The 20,387-nt window shown below is 45.3% G+C and overlaps 1 protein-coding gene across 1 annotated transcript in view; it reads left to right on the plus strand.

The window, feature by feature from the left end:
* The window catches only part of PTH2R (parathyroid hormone 2 receptor), a 314,768-nt gene that overhangs the window by 273,028 nt on the left and 21,353 nt on the right, over positions 1–20,387 (plus strand). Inside the window, exon 12 of the mRNA XM_066577651.1 lies at positions 6,679–6,720. Within this exon, the coding sequence (XP_066433748.1) occupies positions 6,679–6,720 (42 nt within the window). The remainder of the gene's footprint in view (positions 1–6,678; positions 6,721–20,387) is intronic.

Raw genomic sequence — 20,387 nt, forward strand, 5'->3', positions numbered from 1 at the left:
CACATGTTAAAAACATAGAAAAATATGTTTATCAAATGAAAAGAAGGGGGAATATCTAAGGAAGAATATAATGCCGTCTGCAGAAACTGTACGGCAAGTGACAGAAAAGCTAAAGCTAATAATGAATTGAGGCTTGCAACAGAGGCCAAAAGCAATAAAAAAGGATTTTGGGGGGTATGTCAAAAGCCAATCAGTGTTTGCTGGGAGGGGTACATTGAAAAAGCCACACCTCCTTGCAGAATCTTGGAAAGATAATTATTACGCTGTTTATGCAGCGTCCCATAGGGAGACCCTGGACACCTGACATACGTGGGGAGCTGGGAGGGTAGAGTGCTGACTTGCCATGGTGGCACTTACCAAGCTCCATCTTGGAGAGACACATGCAGCCAAGGTCAGCGTAGCACTGCAGCCCACCTCGGACACCCCTAGGATAGGGAATGCCCACCAAACTGGATAACAGGGGGTAATTCTCACGCGTGGCACCACCATACCCACTGGTATGATCCCCGGAAAATAAACACAGCCACAGGCAGTCTTTGCAGTACCATGGGTCTCTGTGAATGGTCAGGGCCCGGCATTAACTTTACTTGAAAAATAATCAAAACAATACAAGGCAGTTCAATGACAGACGTCTCGGCGAAGGTAAATGAATAAACTTTAGAGATTCTTGACTCATAGTACCTCTACCCAGTCTTAGTGCCGTGTGGGTGTTGCAGACAAACAGGGTTTACCTCTACGCGTTGATCCAGACTTCAGACAGCCGCATAGGAAATTAAATAAAATCACTATTACCTCTGCACTGGGCCTTGCACAACGCCTTAGACTTACTGATGCTCTCTCCTTCTCTCTCTGGGGCTCACTCTATTTAGCACTCAATCATATCAGCACGGGAAACCTCTCCTTCTCCTCCATGCCTTAGCACATCAGGACTGAAGGCGTCCTCATATGCCCAGACCTCCTGTACCACCCAACTCCTGAAGACATGGGCTCTGTTTCCCACTCACTATCACTCACATTTATTACCTCTCTCATACCACATGACACGACATACTTGATACATTCACATGCAGGCTTTGGATTTTTGCAGACATTAACCTCTTAAATGCGCAGCTGTGCAACACACACACACTGGAAATGACAAGATAGCTTTGCAGAGTGCATCAACACAAGAGATACATGTATGACATTTATGGAGGGGGCCAGGATGAAGTACTGGGTCACTACATTTAGACCAGAAGATAATCAACCAGCAACTATTTTTAGGTAGGGTGAAACATAGTGACTACTAAACAAATTGACCTCATCACCCAGATGCTGGCTGTATTTATATGGTAGAACTGTTGCTTACATTTGCTCTATACAGTGACTCTTTGGATGATAGCTGCCCCATGTAAAGTCAACTTAAAGTAGTGAATCTTTGGCAATCTTTATCTACAACCGTAAACAAAAAAGTTGTTGAGGCGCCAAAATATTTATTGCTCTTGTATCAAACAAAGCAAAACTCTGTATCTGTTGTGCAGGATGAAGACTCCATGCTGTTACAAAGAATGAAGTGCGTCCCTAGTGTTGTCAGTGTTTGCATTATGCTTGCACTCAGTCATCTGTTTCAGAAGTCTAGATTTCATGATGCCAGTTCTCTGTTCACGGATCGCGGACCTCTTCTCTCTGTTGTTTTTTTTTTTTTTAAAGCCTCGTTTGTGATAAAGAATTTTCTTTCATCCTTTCTAAAGCCTCAGAGATGTTACAGAGATTGATGTTCTTGCTACAGAGCATGGGATCGGTGTTAAAGAGGAAATGCATGGAGCTAATACTGAAATGCATTCTAGAGCTTCTATTTACATTCTGTAGTGGGCCAGAGTTAATAGGGTCTCCTCCCGAATGTTCTATGTTTGTTTCGTGCATTGTCTTGTTTGTAGAATGCATCAGTTATGTGTATTGGATGGATGCAGACATGAATGATGCAGTCTTGTCATGTCTAGGAAATGTATCGTTTTGTCTAGTGTGGTATAAAAGTATGGTCATGTAATGTGTGGTAGTAGTTCCTCATCTGCCGAGTCTGTTGGTCTGCTGCGGCTGTTTCTGTTGTCAGTGTAGGAGTAAGTCGGCCTGAGTGAGAGAACTGGAGGAGTAAGAAAAATGGAAAAGTCTGAGAGGTGGTGCTTTGTTATTGCCTGGACCTAGTCTTTCAAAGGGACTCCCCTTAGCCTCCATTTCTAGAAGAAGTGAATGTACCCAAGCTGAAAGAAACATGTGGAAACCGCATGAGAACAGAGAGAGAGAAAGGAACTGCAAGTAAGTGAAAAACGTGTGAGGGACTGGCAGGAGAGAGAGGGTTACCGGGAGAGTTAATGCCTACAGATAACTGGGACTGTAGAAATATGAATACCCCCGTGAATCCTCCCTGCATCACCAATGTAAGAATTGTTGAACTGTTATCTTTTCTACATGTTTAAGTAAAAAAGCAGAATCGAACGTTCCCAGTTCCTGGTCAGAAAAGTGTACTTTTGTCCGTGGACTACTTTCCATTGACTACAATGGAAGCCGGCCACGCGTATACCCGCGGCAATTAGAATTCCGCAGCGTGAACATTGAGCTATTAGGGTTTCCGCCATGTAAAACGAGGGAGAAATCCAGCCATGGGCATTAGACCTTAAAGTCAATATATTCAAATGATGCAAAAATATGTAAAGTTATTAACACAATAGAGGCCAGAATGTGGTTGCAAATACTTCTGAATAAATCGGGGCAGAAAAGTGTCAGATGAGGTGTAACACGGATAAATGTAAGGCTCTGCACACGGGCAGGAAATACATGTCACCATTACACACTAAATGGGAAACCACTGAGGAACACTGACATGGAGAAGGACTTGGGGGTTTTATAACTGTAACCTTAACTGAAGCAACCAGTGTCAGGCAGCTGCTGCCAAGGCAAATAGGATCATGGCGTGCATAAAAAGGGGTCTAGGGGGCACATGATGAGAACATTCTTCTTCCTCTTTCCAAGTCACTGGTCAGACCACACATGGAATATTGTAGGCAATTTTGGGCAGCGGTACTCAAGAAGGACATATCAGAGCTTGAGCGGGTACAAAGGGGGCAACTAAAGTAATTGGGCGGACTACAATACCCAGAGAGGTGATCAAAATTGGGGTTATTTAGTTAGGAGGTAAAAAAAAGGATGAGGGCTGACCTAATAACCATGTATAAATATATCAGGGTACAATGCAAAGATCTCTCCCATCATCTATTATACCCAGGACTGTAACAAAGGGGGACTCTAATAACTATGTATAGATCTATCAGGGAACAGTACAGAGATCTCTCCTTTATCTATTATACCCAGGACTATAACAAGGGGGACTCTAATAACTATGTATAGATCTATCAGGGAACAGTACAGAGATCTCTCCTTCATCTAGTTATCCCCAGGACTGTAACAAGGGGGCGCTCTAATAACTATGTATAGATGTATCAGGGAACAGTACAGAGATCTCTTCTTCATCTAGTTATACCCATGACTGTAACAAGGGGGCACTTTTATACTATGTATAGATATATCAGGGGTCAGTACAGAGATCTCTCCCATCATCTATTATACCCAGGACTGTAACAAGGGGGTGCTCTAATAACTATGCATAGATATATCAGGGGACAGTACAGAGACCTCTCCCATCATCTATTATACCCAGGACTGTAATAAGGGGCGCTCTAATAACTATGTATAGATATATCAGGGGTCAGTACAGAGATCTCTCCCATCATCTATTACACCCAGGACTGTAACAAGGGGGCTTTCTAATAACTATGTATAGAAATATCAGGGGACAGTACGGAGATCTCTCCTTCATCTAGTTATACCTATGACTGTAACAAGGGGGCACTCTAATAACTATGTATAGATATATCAGGGGTCAGTACAGAGATCTCTCCCATCATCTATTATATCCAGGACTGTAACAAGGGGGCGCTCTAATAACTATGTATAGATATATCAGGGTTCAGTACAAGTGTGTGCTCCCTACATCTAGAGGAAAGGCAGTTTTTACACAGTAGATCAAATCGGGTCTGTTGACCAGGACTCTCGCCAATCCGTTGCTTGCCAGGCCAGTGTATTCATGCTCTGAGCTGATTTCTGTAGGAATCAGATGGTTCTGTTCCCTCTACAGTGGCCAAGCTTGGTATTACAGGCATAGTTCCTATTTAAGTGAATGTAAATTTGGATCACAATATCTGGCCACTGCAGTGAGAATGGAGCTGTCTACTTCCTGCAGAAATCAGCTCAGTGCATGAACACACACACCTGGCAAACATTCGGATTGGTGAGGGTCCTGCTCAGTTGACCCCCACCGTTCTGCTACTGATGATCTATCCTAGGAGTAGATAATCAATGGTTTACAAAAGGAAAACCTCTTTAACATTCATTGATTCCCGAAAATACATACAGTAAATACATGTGGTCCTTGGCTGAACAGTCCCTGCAGGTCTTCAATAACAGATGTGTAGTGGCCCAGAGGTAGGGTCCCTCTAGTTCTGTGCCTATGCACCACATATGGATTTGTCCTTGTGCATTTGTATGTGTTTGTGTCATGAGAGGTGACCTTTCGGGGTCAATGTCTTGTGTTAGTGTCACCAATCTTGGTGGTGTCCTTGATGTGACTGTCTCACAATCCCGCCATGTGTGATGCGATTGGTAGAGCAGTTGGGGGCGGAGTTTAGTTGGTGAAAAGAGGGGAAGGAGAGAGCTAGTCGGAGAAGGAGGATGTGTGAGCAGGAGGCTGAGGCTCTGACACTTCTGTCTGGGTTAGGCCTGGACCCGTCTCATTTGCCTTTGAGATGCATCCCGAGAGCACCTGAAGTGAGCATCAGTTCTTGGAGTAGGAGTCGGCAAAGTATGCTACACACTTCCCTGCTTAACTGTGGAAAAGAGGGACAGTAACGACGCCACTACTGCAAGTCGGAGGACAAGTCTGGCGTGAGTGGTTTGCCCTTATGAATGTCGCTAGGTCAGCGAGGATAGGGCGTGAAGAGAGAAAGAGGACTGTTCGTGTTTGTCTCTCTATGTCAGGAGTGTTCTTCCCAGAACCACCCATCAGATAACTGGGACTAATGACGCCAGTATCTCGGGAAAAGAATCTAGCGCAAGTGTGTCGTAAGATGGCAAAAGGAAAAAGTGCCAGTAATACTGTACTTGAGACTGTTGCAGTAATGTACTTGGAGAAGCAAAGTTGGAAATATCCAGTAAAAACTGTGTGCCTCCGGTTTTAAAACTACACTTTTACTGTGGCCTCCTTATCTGGTTTTGTTGATTCATTACTGGAAAGGGGCACTGGCGTCACATGAACAGTTAGGGCTCCCACCCACTGGCGATATTTTCTCCACTGCGATGCGTTTCTAAAGTTAAAGTCTCGCATCGCAGTGCGAGAAAAAAATCGGCATCACGCCGACATATGGCCAGTCTTCTCAATGGGGCCAGCGGCAGCAGCGCTAGCCCCATGGAAAAGACATGGAGAGTGCCAGGGACCGCGGGGATGAAGGAATCCTCTGCCACAGCTGTGGCAGAAGTACCCGGCATTCTATTCCATTGCTTTCAATGGGATCGGCACAGCTGATTTTTGGGATGTGATCCACCATTTTGTTCCCCGCTGTCTCTCTCACCAAAAGGTTTGACCCTGGCTGCTGTAGATGTACCAAGGCTCAAAAAAAAGTCCTTGGCAAGAAGTATGAAAAGCCTCAGCACTAGAGATGAGCGAGCATACTCGATAAGGCAAACTACTCGAGCGATTCGGCTGCCGGCACGGGTGAGAGGTGAGTTGCGGCGGTGAGCAGGGGAGAGAGAGGGAGAGAGAGATCTTCTCTCCATTCCTCCCCGCTCTCCCCCGCCGCTCCCTGCGGCACCCGAATCTTTAGAGACGAGTGGGCAGGTACTCCACTAAGAGTACATGTGGGAGCGTGAGATATGTACTGTATTGTATACCTGGGAGTAACATACACAGTAACATAGTATGTTACGCTGAAAAAAGACAAATGTCCATCCAGTTCAGCCTATTTCCAACCCCCCCAACCCCCCATGTTGATCCAGAGGGAAGAAAAAAACCCGATGAGGCAAAAGGCAATCCATCCCACCCTGGGGGAAAAAATTCCTTCCCGACTCCATAATGGCAGTCAGAACAATCCCTGGATCAATGCTCTTCAGAAGGATCGTTGACCGCAGCTGTTTCCTTCTCATTGGTTTGGCGACTGTTTGCTGGTTTGCCATAAAGCTCCAAGCAATACAATTTGTGGTGATGGCGTGGCTCGCCGGGACTCGGCCTTGTACAGTTATGTGACAGCCACTACTCATTTCTATTGTACACTTGCTTATTGCACTTGTATTTTCTATATGTGACATCTCGCTTTTACTGGTTTAGCATTGTACAATGTAACCTTGTATGTCTGCCATGTGCGCTCGTCTGTCTCTTCCCAATAAAATCTGTTGGCTTGTAAGAAAAAACTATCTCTGTATTAGGCCAGTCCAGATGCTGTAAAAACCAGACGGCAGGCGCCATTCTCAGCATGCAGATTGTTCACTCCCAATTTGCACCTGCAGATCTATCATTACAGAATTTATTAGTTATACACACTGAACCATAAAAGCTCTGTTTCCTTCCAAGTAACAATTCTGTTTTTTTTCCTCTAGGGCTTTTTTGTATCAATAATCTATTGTTACTGCAATGGAGAGGTAAGTCACATGTCAGTATGTGGATGTCAGTGTTAATATTTGCATTATATTGTACTGGGAATGTCCTGGTAATAGAGCCGGGAGTCCGCATAGTTGCAGATTCCTCTTGCTGTGCCCTAGAGAGAACGGAGGTCGGCCAACATGGCAGCCAACAGCTGGCTTAGGGAATTGAAGGGAAGCAGCATGAAATATGTGTTTCCTTTCAGCCTTGCCTGAGGTTATTCATAAAGGTGCTTCTATTATCAAGATGCTTGAGAAAGGCGTACAATACGCCGAAACGTGTCGCAAGGATTTTTCAGGTGTTGTTGTCACTTTATGAGGCTCTGACCTCTTTTATTGTATGTATAAATAAATTCTTTTGTCTCTAATTTGAGACTGACCTTTTTTTGAGATCTTCAAACGGTCTCTTATAAGCAAAGCAGCGCAGTTCTACAGTTTTTTTGCTTTTACTGCACAATGGAAGCCATATGCAAATTCTGCCCCACACACCCAGGCATGCTTTCCCATTTCTACAATATGCTGAACAAAACACTGCAGGATTCCAAACACCTTTTTATGCTACAATGGGAGTCCGACTTACCCTCCCCCCTGTCACTAGACCGTTGGCACCACTGCTGTGAGACCATAAGCAAAAATAGCTGGCAAGTCTCTTTGACAGAGACGTCCATAAAAGTCTTCCATCGAGCTTATCTAGTACCTGAGAGGCTAAATGCCATCTACCCGGAAATCTCCAATCTATGTTTCCAAGAATGCAATGACGTGGGCTCTCAGCACCACATCTGGTGGTCATGCCCATTAGCACAAGCTTTTTGGAGAAGGGTCTCCCAACTGATAGCCTCTGTGACTGGGACAAGCCTCAGACTTGACTCCTTTGTTCTACTGCTAGGAAATAAACCCACCGGGATGCGCAACGCCCCCTTCAAATTACTACAATATATTACAATGGCAGCATGAATCTCAATAGCACAGCAGTGGCGGAAACCAACACTCGCATTTGAACACCTTATAACCCGCATAAGTAAAACCCTTTTGAACGAAAAACTCATAGCTATACGCCAAGACAAAATTTGAAAAGGTCTGGAACCCCTGGATAGTCTACACCAACGTTCCGAACCTACACTATTTTGGTTTTTTTTGTAAATCAGATTTTATTGCATTTTTTAAATCAAATAATACACAACAAAGACATATATAGTGCAAGATGGGTTACAGTCTGCGTTTTAAATACTTTCTGAAACATTTGATATAGCCTACGGGTACAGGGAGGCTCTTCCGATGTCCCATGAAGATCAGGTTAAAGCTAGTTAAGGTAGTCAGCCTCCAAGCAGTAAAGACAACAGTGCTCCACCCCAAGCGATGGCTTGGGGGACGCTTCACTGGGACGGGAAGCGTTGGCTCTCCAAGGCTTTCAACTAAACAGACCTCTTAATCAACTATAGGGGGGGGGGGGGAAGGAAGAGGGTAGAAGGGATACAGAGGGAGAACGGGGCAGGAGAGTGTGGGGGGGGAGGGGGTCTCGGCTATCCTAGAGGATCTAGAATCGAGAATCGGAGACAGGTCCTGTAGGCTCTCAAACCAGGACCAGCGCAGACAGGTTTCTCATAACCACTAGCTGCGGTGCTATTAGTAAATGTGCTTGTAAATGTCATTATGCCTAACCGCTTAGAGGCTCTAAATTCACTCTTTGCTTGTGTGCCACACGATCGCTCACCAAGGAGTCCACATATCTATAAATTTATCATGTGTCCCTCTGGACCAGGCCGAGAGCTCCTCTAGATTCGCCAGGGTATCTACCCGATCTCTCCATTGGGTTAATGTAGGTGGATCTTTCTGCTTCCACATTAAGGGGATGAGGGCTTTTGCAGAATCTATCAATAGGGCGGTCAATTTATTCCGTAACGGATGGAATGCAGGTGTCGGTTTCCAAAGGAGGACCAACTCCGGGGAGAGGGGTTAGCTCTGGGGAGATTTGCCTCAGCACTGCCTCCACCTCTTTCCAAAATCGGGCCAGAACAGGGCAGTCCCACCATATATGGAGGAAGGATCCAGTTGCCCCCTCGCATCTCCAATAGGAATCTTGCATAGTTAGTTTATGATCGTACAGCCACTGAGGGGTCCTGTACCACCTTGCCAAAAGCTTGTAATGAGATTCCTGTGTGGTGACGCACGGGGAAAGACCGAATGCGGTCTTCAAAATGAGCTTGGTCTCGGTTGGGGATAAAGAGATGTGAAGCTCCTTCTCCCACGAGGCGAGGAAGGCAGGGCCCGTATCTGCTGGTGGGGAGATAAAGTGTTTCCGTATATGGGAAACCTTTCTGGTTTGAGCGTTGCCTCCAGCTATTGTTGTCTCAAACGCTGTCAAAGGCCTGGCGGTTTTGTGATTTTTTTAGAAAGTCGTTTATGACTTTTAATAGATGGGCTGAGGTGAGGAGAGGGAGAGGATAGTTTGGTAGAAGATCCTCCAATGAGGAAAGGGGGTATTATTTATGTGTCAAATCTACCACATCTTGGAGCCTTTTGTCTGCCAATGGCTTCCAGATTCTTGCTGTGCATGGGTCCAAGGAAAGGCCCATAAACCTGTGCAAGGCGGATAGGGGAGCGCAGGGGGAGGGTCTTGGTGCTAGGGTCGCCTCCAGTGCGGCCCAAGTCTCGAATCTCCCTCTTGTAAGAGGGTTGTTACCCTGTTTCTTATTATGCCTTCCCCTCGGGAACCACAGTTCCTCTAGAAGGTGAGGGCCGTGGGCTCCTCTAGCAAGGGACTGCAGCAAGGGGTCCTTGACTGGATGCGTTAGTTCCATCCAGTGGTTTAGTTGTGCGGCTAGATAAAACTGTTTGGGGCATGGAAGGTCCACTCCTCCGTCCGAGCGCCTCCTAATTAACAAACAATGCGCCAGCCTTGGCCGCCTCCCCATCCACAGATATCTTATGAAGATGGTGCGTAGTGTCTTAAAGAAACTGGATGGTATAAATACTGGCGATAGCCTGATTTTATAAAGTATAATAGGAATAATGTACTTTAACACATTTTTCCTTCCTAGCCAGGATATAAAGGGAAGATCGTAGGATCGTAGTACATTTTTAATCTTCACTATTAAGGAAGAAAAATTAGTCGCATACAGGTCTTCTGCTTTTTTGGTGATTTTGATCCCCAAGTAATCAATGGCCGAATCGGTCCAGGTAAAGGGGGAGTTGTTTTTAATCGATTTAAGTCTGTTAGATGGTATAGATATGTTCAAAGCTGTCGATTTGGATAGGTTAATTTTGAAATTTGAAATAGAACCAAAGTTCTCAAGAAGCGATACCAGGCAGGGGAGGCCCGTCTCGGGGTTCGTTATGAGGAAAGTTATATCGTCCGCGTATGCAGTAGCTGAGAGAGTCTCACCTCCCACTCTCAGACCTTGTATCAAGGGGTCTAATCTTATTTTTTGAAGGAAAGGTTCGAGGGCGAGGATAAAGAGAGTGGGGGACAGGGGGCAGCCCTGTCTTGTGCCATTATTTATGTTGAACAGGGGGGAGAGAGAGTTGTTAATTTTAAGCCTAGCATGAGGCGTGGCATAGAGAGAAAAGATCGCTTTGACAAATTTCGGTGGGATATTGAAGTGCAGAAGGACCTGCTCCATATAGACCCAGTTTATGCGGTCAAACGCTTTTTCCGCGTCTGTGCCCACCAAGGCTAGGGGGATGTTATTCCTTTGGGCGTATCTTGCAGCGTGGAGCAGCCTTAGACAACCGTCCCTGCCCTCCCTTCCCATGACAAAACCCGACTGTTCAAAGTTAATCAGTTTAGTGATAACTTTTTCTAGTCGTTTCGTTAGAATTTTTGCCCAGAGCTTCATGTCAAAGTTTATCAGGGAGATTGAACGATAGCTGCTGCAAGATTCAGGGTCTTTATTATCTTTATACACTAAGGTAATGTGAGCTTCCTGTGCCTGTCTCGGGAGGGGGGTTCCTTGTAGTAATGCATTGAAAAGTTCCGTTAAGTGAGGTATGAGGGTATTTTTAAATGTTTTGAAATAAATAAGGGGGAGGCCATGGGGGCCTGGGCTCTTTCCGGGTGGAGAAGCGTTTATTAGGTCTTCGATTTCTTGGTCGGTAATGGGTGTCATGAATGCGTCCATCTCTTCCTCTTCCAGTTTTGGTAGATTAAGATCTCTAAGAAAGAGGTTAATCTGGTTTTTTTGCGTTTACAGTGGCTTCTGGAGTTAAAGGATCTCGGAGGTTATAGAGGGAGGAGTAGAAGCTTAGAAATTCATTAGCTATCTCAGGTGTAGAGGAGACCCGTTGACCGCTCGGAGTTTTAATATACTTTATATGATTTCTGGTCCTAGCTTTTTTAATAAGGGCGGACATGTATTTACTCCCTCTGTTCCCCTGAGCATAGGTAATATGTTTTTAAATATAAATGTTTTTTGTTGAATTTGGACTCCAGTATGAGTTTGAGTTCTTTTCTAAGAGAGGCCTTACTGATCGAGAGCTTCGAGACACGCTCCAACTTAGCAATTTGAAGAAGTTTGTTATCTATTTCCTTTTGCTGTTTCTTTTTAGCTCTCGATCCCGCAGCAATTAGAAGACCTCTTACATAGGCCTTATGGGCCTCCCAAATTAGTGGAACTGATAGGTCGTCGGATTTGTTTAGCTGGAAATATTCCTCTAATGACGTCCTCAACTGTGCTTTCTCTTCTTCATTGTCTAGAAGGGAAGAATTGAGTCTCCAGCGCCATTCTCTGGGAGACGGGGTGGGTAAATGAAGGTTTATGTGGACCGGCGCATGGTCCGTAATTATAATAGGGTCTATAGACGCCTGTACTATGTGCTGTAATAGGGAGGAGGACATGAAGACATAATCAAGGCGCTGAAAGGAAGAGTGGACCCCTGAGAAAAATGTGTAATCTTGAGTATTTGTATTTAAGCTTCTCCAGCCGTCCACTACATTAACCTCTGACAAGGAGCGCATCAGTTTATTAAGCTTTCTTTGGGATATCTGGGATTTTCCCTCAGAGGAGTCTAGTAAAGGACACAACGTGAGGTTAAAATCTCCTAATATTATCTGGCCACTGGCAAAATGCTTTAAAGCTTCTATTTGCTTCACCAACCAGGGTATCTGGTTAGTGTTGGGGGCATAAATATTTGCCAGGGTAATTTTGTTGTTGTTAAGAATGCCTTTTAGAAATAGAGCCCTGCCTTCCTCGTCTAAGTAGCGCCCCTCACAAGTAAAGGTGAGAGATTTGTGAAGCAAGATGGTTACCCCCTTCGAGGCAGACGAGGGGTGTGAGTTGTGATATGCGAGGGGGAACTGTTTGCCCGGCAAGGACAAGCATCTATCTCCCCTGTAGTGGGTCTCCTGCAAGAAAACAACTTTTGATCCGTACCTTTTCAGAAGCACTGCGATGTGATGTCTCTTAGATGGGGAATTCAGGCCATTTACATTGAGTGTGGTGATTGGGATTAGCTCATCCACGATGTCACTGTAGGAAAACTGACCTGGTCTCTCTCACTATTCAAGCGCAAGAGGAGAGAGTAATAAGAAAAGCGTTAGACACCGACGACTTCAACTGATCTGCAGATCCTGGAAATTGAAGGTGTGCCGAGACAGTGGGGCAGAGGGGGTGGAAGAAGGGGAGGGGAAAAGGAGGGAAGGGTAGAGGCAAGAGGGGCAAAACAAGAATAAGTAACAGCAAATGTGTATCAAACGAGGATACGTAAATGTCTTGTGGAGACAACTCTCGTGTCAGCAAGTCCTGGGCTCACACTCGGACCAATCGGACCTCGAGGGGGGGGGGGGGGCGAGTTGTCTAGTCCTCCAACACTGAGGGGCAGACAACTATGAAATCAGCCTGATCTGTCAGGCGCCCACCGGGTCTATGAATTAAAAACTTATAGCATAAATCTACACATGTCCCAGCCTTTAGGAGAGAAGCTCTTAGTAAGTATAAATATAACATGGCATATAATTACTTCAAAGCAACAAACATTATGAGAACATAAAGTCGCAACGCCCATCACCATGACGGTCGGTGAAGGCGGAGGAACAGATCCCTGCAAGGGAGACCAACCAAAAACAGGAGGAGGATGTGTCCTCTAGGAGATTCCTTCTATACTTTCCGGGAACCATTTTGGAATTAGTCCCATGGGTTCCGAAGGGGAGTACAAGCACTACTGTGTTATCAAGTGTCCAAATTAGCATTGGGCTCTTTTGACTTTTTCTTTTTTGCTTTTGGCGACTTGAGATTGCTGGCCACATGCCATGGCTCTGGTAGTGTTAGCTTGGAGAGTTTTGGAAATTCAGGAAGAGGCATCCAGCAGGGCAGATCTATGGGGTCCATCTCCAGATGTTCCCAGCAGCTATGCAAATCCTCGGGGATCGTACCATCAGCCTTCTACCCTTGCAGAATATGCTAATGCCAAAGGGAAATAGCCAGGTGTAGCGAATGTTCTTTGCTCTCAATGCCTCTAGCAGAGGGCGAAATAGGCGGCGCTTCGCCAGGGTAGCAGGAGAGAGATCCTGAAAAATCTGGAAGGCAGCTTCCCCGTATTTAAGTTCTTTGCAGGTTCTTGCTGTTTTTAGAATAATGGATGTGTCCTGAAAAGAGAGCAACTTGCATATGACGTCACGGGGGGGGGGGCTCAGTGGGTGCAGGTCTCGGTCTAAGAGCCCTGTGTATTCTTTCTATTGTTATCGAGGCGGCTCTCTCTGCTCCTAGTAGCCGCTGAAAAATTTCCATGGCTACTTTAGCAAGCGACTCAGTAGCCCAGGACTCCGGAAGGCCCTTGAACCTCAGATTACAGCGCCTATTGCGGTTTTCAAGGTCCTCTTGGACAATGAGAGCTCGATTTATGTTATCATGGTGGTCTTTTAAGATTTTCTCCATAGCGACAGCATGTGAGGTGATAGAAGCCGACACAGACTCCAGCTCCTCCACTCTGCGCCCCATGTGCTTGATATCCTCTTTAATTTCAGTGAGGTCAGGTATTATGGGATTAAGAGCATTTGCAATAAGCTCCCTCATAAATCCCTGCTCTCCCTCCCCAGCCTTACTGTATGGAGCAGCAGCTTCCAGCACCGGCGCCATCTTGGAGGACGGGTGCAGGGAGCGGGAGCCGCGCTCCTTCAGGTAGCGCTGCATGCCTGCTTGATTTTTAGAGGGTTTGGGGGTGCAGGGTTGTTCTCCGACCTTATCCTTTACAGTTCTCCTCATTGTCTGCGGCTGTGAGCAGTGCAGTGAGACCTCCGAGGGCGCCGTACAGAGGGAGCTCCGGGCTTAAGTGGCCATCTTGCTCCGCGGCAGGCTCCGCCCCACCTACACTATTTTGTGAGATTATAGGCGGAAGACGAATCAGTTACGCATCAGAAGAATAAAGAATGGCACTTGAGTAGTTCTACACCCATATATTTCAAACAACTTATAACACATTAAGAGATGGAGCTATTGATATCAGTTCCCTCCTTTCTGAATGATGTACGATGAGATGTTGACTTTTCCATGCATACAACTGAAAATTCTACCCTGTTTATTGTTTTTCTTTCCTTTCTTTTTCTTTTTCTTCTCTTTTCTCTCTTGTTTTATTACTGCTAACTTTTCGGGTCGCGGACGCTGGTCTCTGCCGCTGATTCGGGCTTCCTCTGCACTAACAAGTCTATTGCCATAGGCCAAGTTTGAGAACCCCGCCTCTCAGCCAATCAGAGCTTGCCGGCGCTGATTGGCTGAGACAGTCAATGAAGGGCTGTGATTGGACATCAAGCGTGCCGATAACCAATCACAGCACTCTATTGCCGGAGGGGGGGTTCTCAAACCTGGCCTACAGCAATAGACTTGTGAGTTTAGAGGAAGCCCGAATCAGGGGCAGAGACCAGTGGCCATGACCCGGACTGCAGCGGCTAGGTGAGTATTGCTTTTTTTTTTTCTCTACCTAGCTGGGACTGATTTTCGGGGTAGGGCTTCTATTGCTAGCCCTCACCCCGATAATCAGCGAGCGGTTAACGCTGCCAAAAACGCGGCACCAAGTGTTGCCGCGTTTTCAGCAGTGCTGAAACCGCTGCCCATTCATTTCAATGGGTGACGCAGGGCTGAAAACTCCCAAAAATAAAACTTGCATCTCTGACATAGCGCAGCGTTGCAAGGCGCTGCGTTTTCAGTCCTGTGTGAGCAGCCCCATTGAAATGAATGGGAGTGCTGTACAGCGTTTAGCGCTGGGCTGAAAAGGCAGCTCTAAACGCTGTATAAAACGCCCTGTGTGAGGGGGGGCCTCACTGTCATCGCACTTTTAGCCTTGCAGTTCCAGCTACGGGTGCACAGGGCGCATCATGCTGGCAGAAGTCGGTGCTGTTCCAATGCGCAGCTCAGGCCATGCCTCAGCATTGGGTTCAGGCTGCTGTCTGCACGGCACCCGATGTGCTGCTTTGGCGAGTGGAATTACGCCATACGTGTCTCTAACACAGAGCATTCCACCCAGGTTCTCTGTCCTTTGGGCTTTTCCCTACATTCACAAGGAATCTCATGTTGCAGAGGGGGAGTAGGGAGTTTGCTGTTGTCATGTGGCATGAATTGCTGCAAACCTGGGGTCAGCAGGGCCTGCAGAGCTCCCTTTATGCTCATGTCCAGGTGGGCGCTCAACCACTGATTTCCACGTCTTGCAGGGGTTCCAAACATGGGGCTAGCACGTACAAGGCCCATCAGCTTGTGCCCAGAGGGGAGGTTAGGGGGAACAGGTCGGCTGTGGAGCCACCCCGTCATGGTTATTAAGGATTGTCATCTGCAGGGGATTCACTTCACTGCAAGCGAAAACTTAGTCATCATTACCACTGATAAGAAAAGGCAGGGTGGAGAGAAAATGGCAACACGAACCATGCCATTGGAGATCAAGGAGATCCTCCACCTCTTAGTCATCCAAAAAGGGAGAAAGCAGTTGAATGTGCAGATAGCAAATTGTGCTTTGTTTACTGGGGTAGCAGTTAGCCATCAAAAATTGGAAGGTGACAACAGAGATCTGGTGCTGAGGGATGACATCCACTTGAATTCCATTGGATTAGACATTTTCTTAGAAGGCCTGTGGGGTGGTTTAGAACATGCCATACTTATTGCTTGTGGGAGCGGTCACAATGTAGAGTAAGGGGTACCCTGCTTCCTCCTTGATGGGTCTGTGGCACAGATGAGAAGAGTTTAACCCCGTAGTGACCTTGCTTTTTTGCTTTTTTCCATTTTTGTTTTTTCCTACTCCCTTTTAAAATATCGTAGCTCCTTTATTTATCCATCGACGTCGCTGTATGAGGGCTTGTTTTTTGCGGGACGAGTTGTATTTTTCAATGGCACTATTTATTGTACCATATAATGTACTGAAAAACTTTTTAAAAATTCTTAGCAGAGAGAAATGGGGAAAAAAACGACATTCCGCCATCTTTCGGTGCGTCCTGTTTCTACGATGCACAAACTGCAACAAAAACGACCTGATATTTTCATTCTATGGGTCAGTACGATTACTACGATACCAAACTTGTATAGTATTTTTTTTGCTGTAGTACTTGTATTTTTTTTTTAAGATATTACATTTTTTTCAATTATTTTCTGCGGTCATTTTGTGCGCGCGATAACTTTTTTATTTTTCCGTCGACGTAGTTGAGCAAGGGCTCATTTTTTGCGGGATGTCCTGTAGTTTCCGATAGTATCAATTTGGAATACATACGACTTTTTGATTGTGTTTTTTCTGGGAGACAGGGTAACTAAAAAAATGCATTTCTGGTGTTCTTTATTTTTTTTTTCGGACGACGTTCACCGTGCAGAAAAAATAATGCACTATTTTGATAGATCGGACTTTTACGGACGCGGCGATACCAAATACATATTTTTATTTTATGATTTAGATTTTTTAATAATAGATATGGCAAAAGGGGGGTGATTTAAACTTTTATAACTTTTTTTTTTTTACAATTTAAAAAACTTTATTGATCTTTTTTTTTACTTTACTTTGAAGTCCCCCTGGGGGACTTTAGCATGCGATGCTTTGATCGCTCCTGCAGTATGACGTAATGCTATAGCATTACGTCATACTGCTTTTTTACAGGCAGTCTATGAAGCGACCCTGTGTGGATGGCTTGATAGGCAGTCTGCTAAGGCAGCCCTGGGGCCATTCATTAGGCCCCCGGCTGCCATGGCACCTGCACGGATCCCCCGATCTCACCGCGGGGGGGGCCGTGCGGGACCCCCAAACAGCGTTCGGGGGATTTAAATGCCGCTGTCAGAATTGACAGCGGCATTTAAAGGGTTAATAGCCGCGTTCGGCCGAGCGCGGCTATTGCCCGCGGGTGTCAGCTGTAATAAACAGCTGACGCCCACGCTGTATGGAGGGAGATAGCGGCGCTACCTCCCTCCATACACGTCCTGCAGCTGCAGGACGTAAAAACACTATGGCCCGGTCGTTAAGGGGTTAACCGATCTTCAAGCATGCTGTATACCAGCAGGATGCTCATTCAGATGGTGAATGTGGAAGAAGGATCATCAGCGCTGGCACAGTCTTATTAGTTATGGTTAAAAGTTTTGTAAAGTTTGATTGCTTTATTAAATTTGGGGCCAACCCCTACTTACCCAATATAAGGGTGTGGCTGTGCGTCATTGAGCGGGTTAGGTTTACCCGAATGTGTTGATGGGTATTGTAGGCAGTTAAAGGGTGAAGTTGTGGATGGAGTATATATCCCTCCCAGGCTCTTAGTCTGGACAGGGTGGCGGTCCAGTCCACAACTTCACCCTAGTCCTTAGGAAGTTCAGCTGTAGGCACTGACCGCGTTACTGGGGCATAAAAGGCTGCAGCTCCCAAGGAGTCAGTGTCTGACAGCCTGAGGAGGGAATACCACTTCACAGCAGGACCTGGAGAAACCTCAAAGCACCCTGCATGGTGTAGCATTGCATATGTTATATTGCATAGACTTTTGTGTTGCTGTTTTGTTGCCTGGAAGCATAAATTAAAATAAAGACTGAAGTACGTTTTTATGCACTTTTGAGCCCAGTGTGTCATTGCCGCTCCCACCCCCTGGAGGACACTGTTACAGTATGGTTTAATTTTCTTGTGGTAGGGCAAAAAAAGACGCCCTCCTAGCAGTCTAGCTGAGCTACATGGGAAATAGAAAAGTGTAAAGAGTTCAGCTTATACTGTCAAGGACCAGAGAAGAAAGCCGGAAATTGTATCCTGTAGTCAATGCTATGATGAGGGGGCGCACTACTAATATGATATTGAAATATTCTAAATATTCTAATATTATAAGTTGATGGACATATGAATTTGCAAGGGTATGTCAGAAGTTTAGTTTTATTGCCTGGTTCACAATGTGAAGGTTCTGCTTACCATAATTGGGTCTCGGTAACTGTACTGGGGCCATGCAGGCTATGTGAGGCAAAGCATCACCTTATACAAGCTCCCATGTTGTTCCTGCATAACCTACTTCTAAGGTCTCCAAGCTTATTACTTAAAAGACCACCGTTCTGATCTACTGCTCACTCTAAGAAATCATGTTAGATACAAGAACTCGGCAGGGTCATTAAATTACACAAGGAGGAACCCTGCTGTTTGCAGTCACACTTCGCGTGTCTGAGAGAACTAAAGGAACTCGCTCTACAATAGTTTATGGAGTGTAGCTTATAGTGAGCAGAGAGTCTCGGTTCATGATGCTTGGTTGTTCAGGGGTTGACTGTAAGACTACACAGATGTTTTACAGGTCATTTTAAAACACTTTGTCATAGGCTGAATCAGGCAGTTTTGCTTATTTTTTAAATTGCTTCTAAACTTTTCTGTACAGAACATCTGACAGCTATTACATGTGTGGCAGGATGTTAAGGCAGCAGAAATGCAGTCCTAAGCTCTCGTTCATGGCCTGAAGGTTGCAGATTCAAGGTTCACTCAGCCTCTAATCCTTCTGAGGTCGGTAAAAGGAGTACCCAGCTTGCTGGGGGGTAAAGATGACGGGGGAAGGCAATGGTAAACCACCCCGCAAAAACAGTCTGCCAAAAAAACATCACAATGTGACATCATCCTAGAAGTCAGTCTTGACTTGGTGCTTGCACCAGGGGACTTTACCTACAGGTCTATAGTCAGTGTCTGTTATCGGTGTATGGTGGAGCCGTCTTATCAGCTCTTTCACACTTCTGACAAAGACTGCCTTGCAAAATCTGTCTCTAAAATGTGATAAGTAGCTCCTCCTAAAGGCCCATTGGGGCGAACCCGCATCCCAGTGATATTGTTACACAGGAGCAAGTATCGCTATAGACGGGTTGCACCTTACAAAAACAGGTAAGCATATATTTGGTGGGCGCCTTGCTTCACTCATTAGAAGAGTTTTAAACCAGAACAATATGGGAAGGAAAGTGAAAGGTAAAAATATACAGCTAATTAATACATTTCAGAACCTCGCTATTAGAAGTGGAAAGAAAGAGCAAAGACAAAAATCCAGAAGGAAAGTAGAGGAGCAAGAGACACCGATCACAAACTAACATGTTTTTACACAAATGCACAAAGCATGTGAAACAAACAAGGAGAATTGGAGCTCCTCACACAGGAGGAGAAATATGATGTCATAGGCATCACGGAAACTTGGTGGAATGATACACATGATTGGGATACAAAGCTTGAATGATACAACTTATTTATAAGAAACAGACCTAATTAAAGGGGAGGAGGGATTGCGTTGTATCTTAGGAAAACATTCATCTCCACCGAGATTCAAGCTTCAGACCATAGGAGTTCTGTAGGAACAGTTTGGGTAAGAATACAAGGAGAGCACAACAGAAAGGACACCATTGTAGGCATTTACTATAGGCCACCTGGGCAAGCAGAAGATATGGATGAACTCTTTCTACATCAGATGGCCAACCTCTCAAATAAGCCCAACATAGTGATCATGGGAGATTTTACCTATCAGACATTTGTTGGGAATCTCTCAGGTAAAAGTAATGGACCCACAACACATTCTTATCCGCTCTCGCTGACAACTTTATCTTCCAAAAGGTAGAAGAGAAAACAAGGGGATCTGCTATCTTGGACCTAATTCTTACCAACAGGGAGGGAATGGTTGAGGAAGTAAGGGTGGCTGGGACCTTAGGAGGCAGCGATCATAATATCCTTGAATTTTGAGATAGAAGTCATCCAGGCAGCATCCGTTAAAAGATTGCTTCTTTATTCAGTGCATAACATCACAGGTGAGGCAAGCAGCAGCTACGTATCGACCCTATGCATGGGTCTTTCTCAAGATAAAAAGGGGAGTAAGATCTGAGAAAACTCAGACTTCAAGGTTAGATTTCAGAAGGGCAGATTTTAATGAACTCAGAAAAAGGGTAGGAAGAATCCAATGGCTGGATGTTCCTAAGGGCAGAAATGTCCAAGAAGGTTGGGAAATATTGCAAAATGAGATTCTCAAAGCACAATATTTACAATCCCTAAAAGAAGGAAGAATGGGAAGCATTTAAAGAGACCAGGATGGATGAACACACAACTTGCGCACATGTTAAAAACTAAGAAAAATATGTTTATCAAATGGAAAGAGGGGGAAATATCTAAAGAAGAATATAATGCCGTCTGCAGAAACTGTAAGGCAAGTGTCAGAAAAGCTAAAGCTAATAATGAATTGAGGCTTGCAACAGAGGCCAAAAGCAATAAAAAAGGATTTGGGGGGTATGTCAAAAGCAAAA

This window comes from Eleutherodactylus coqui, chromosome 8 (genome assembly GCF_035609145.1).
Source record: "Eleutherodactylus coqui strain aEleCoq1 chromosome 8, aEleCoq1.hap1, whole genome shotgun sequence".
In the NCBI taxonomy this organism is placed as follows: domain Eukaryota; kingdom Metazoa; phylum Chordata; class Amphibia; order Anura; family Eleutherodactylidae; genus Eleutherodactylus; species Eleutherodactylus coqui.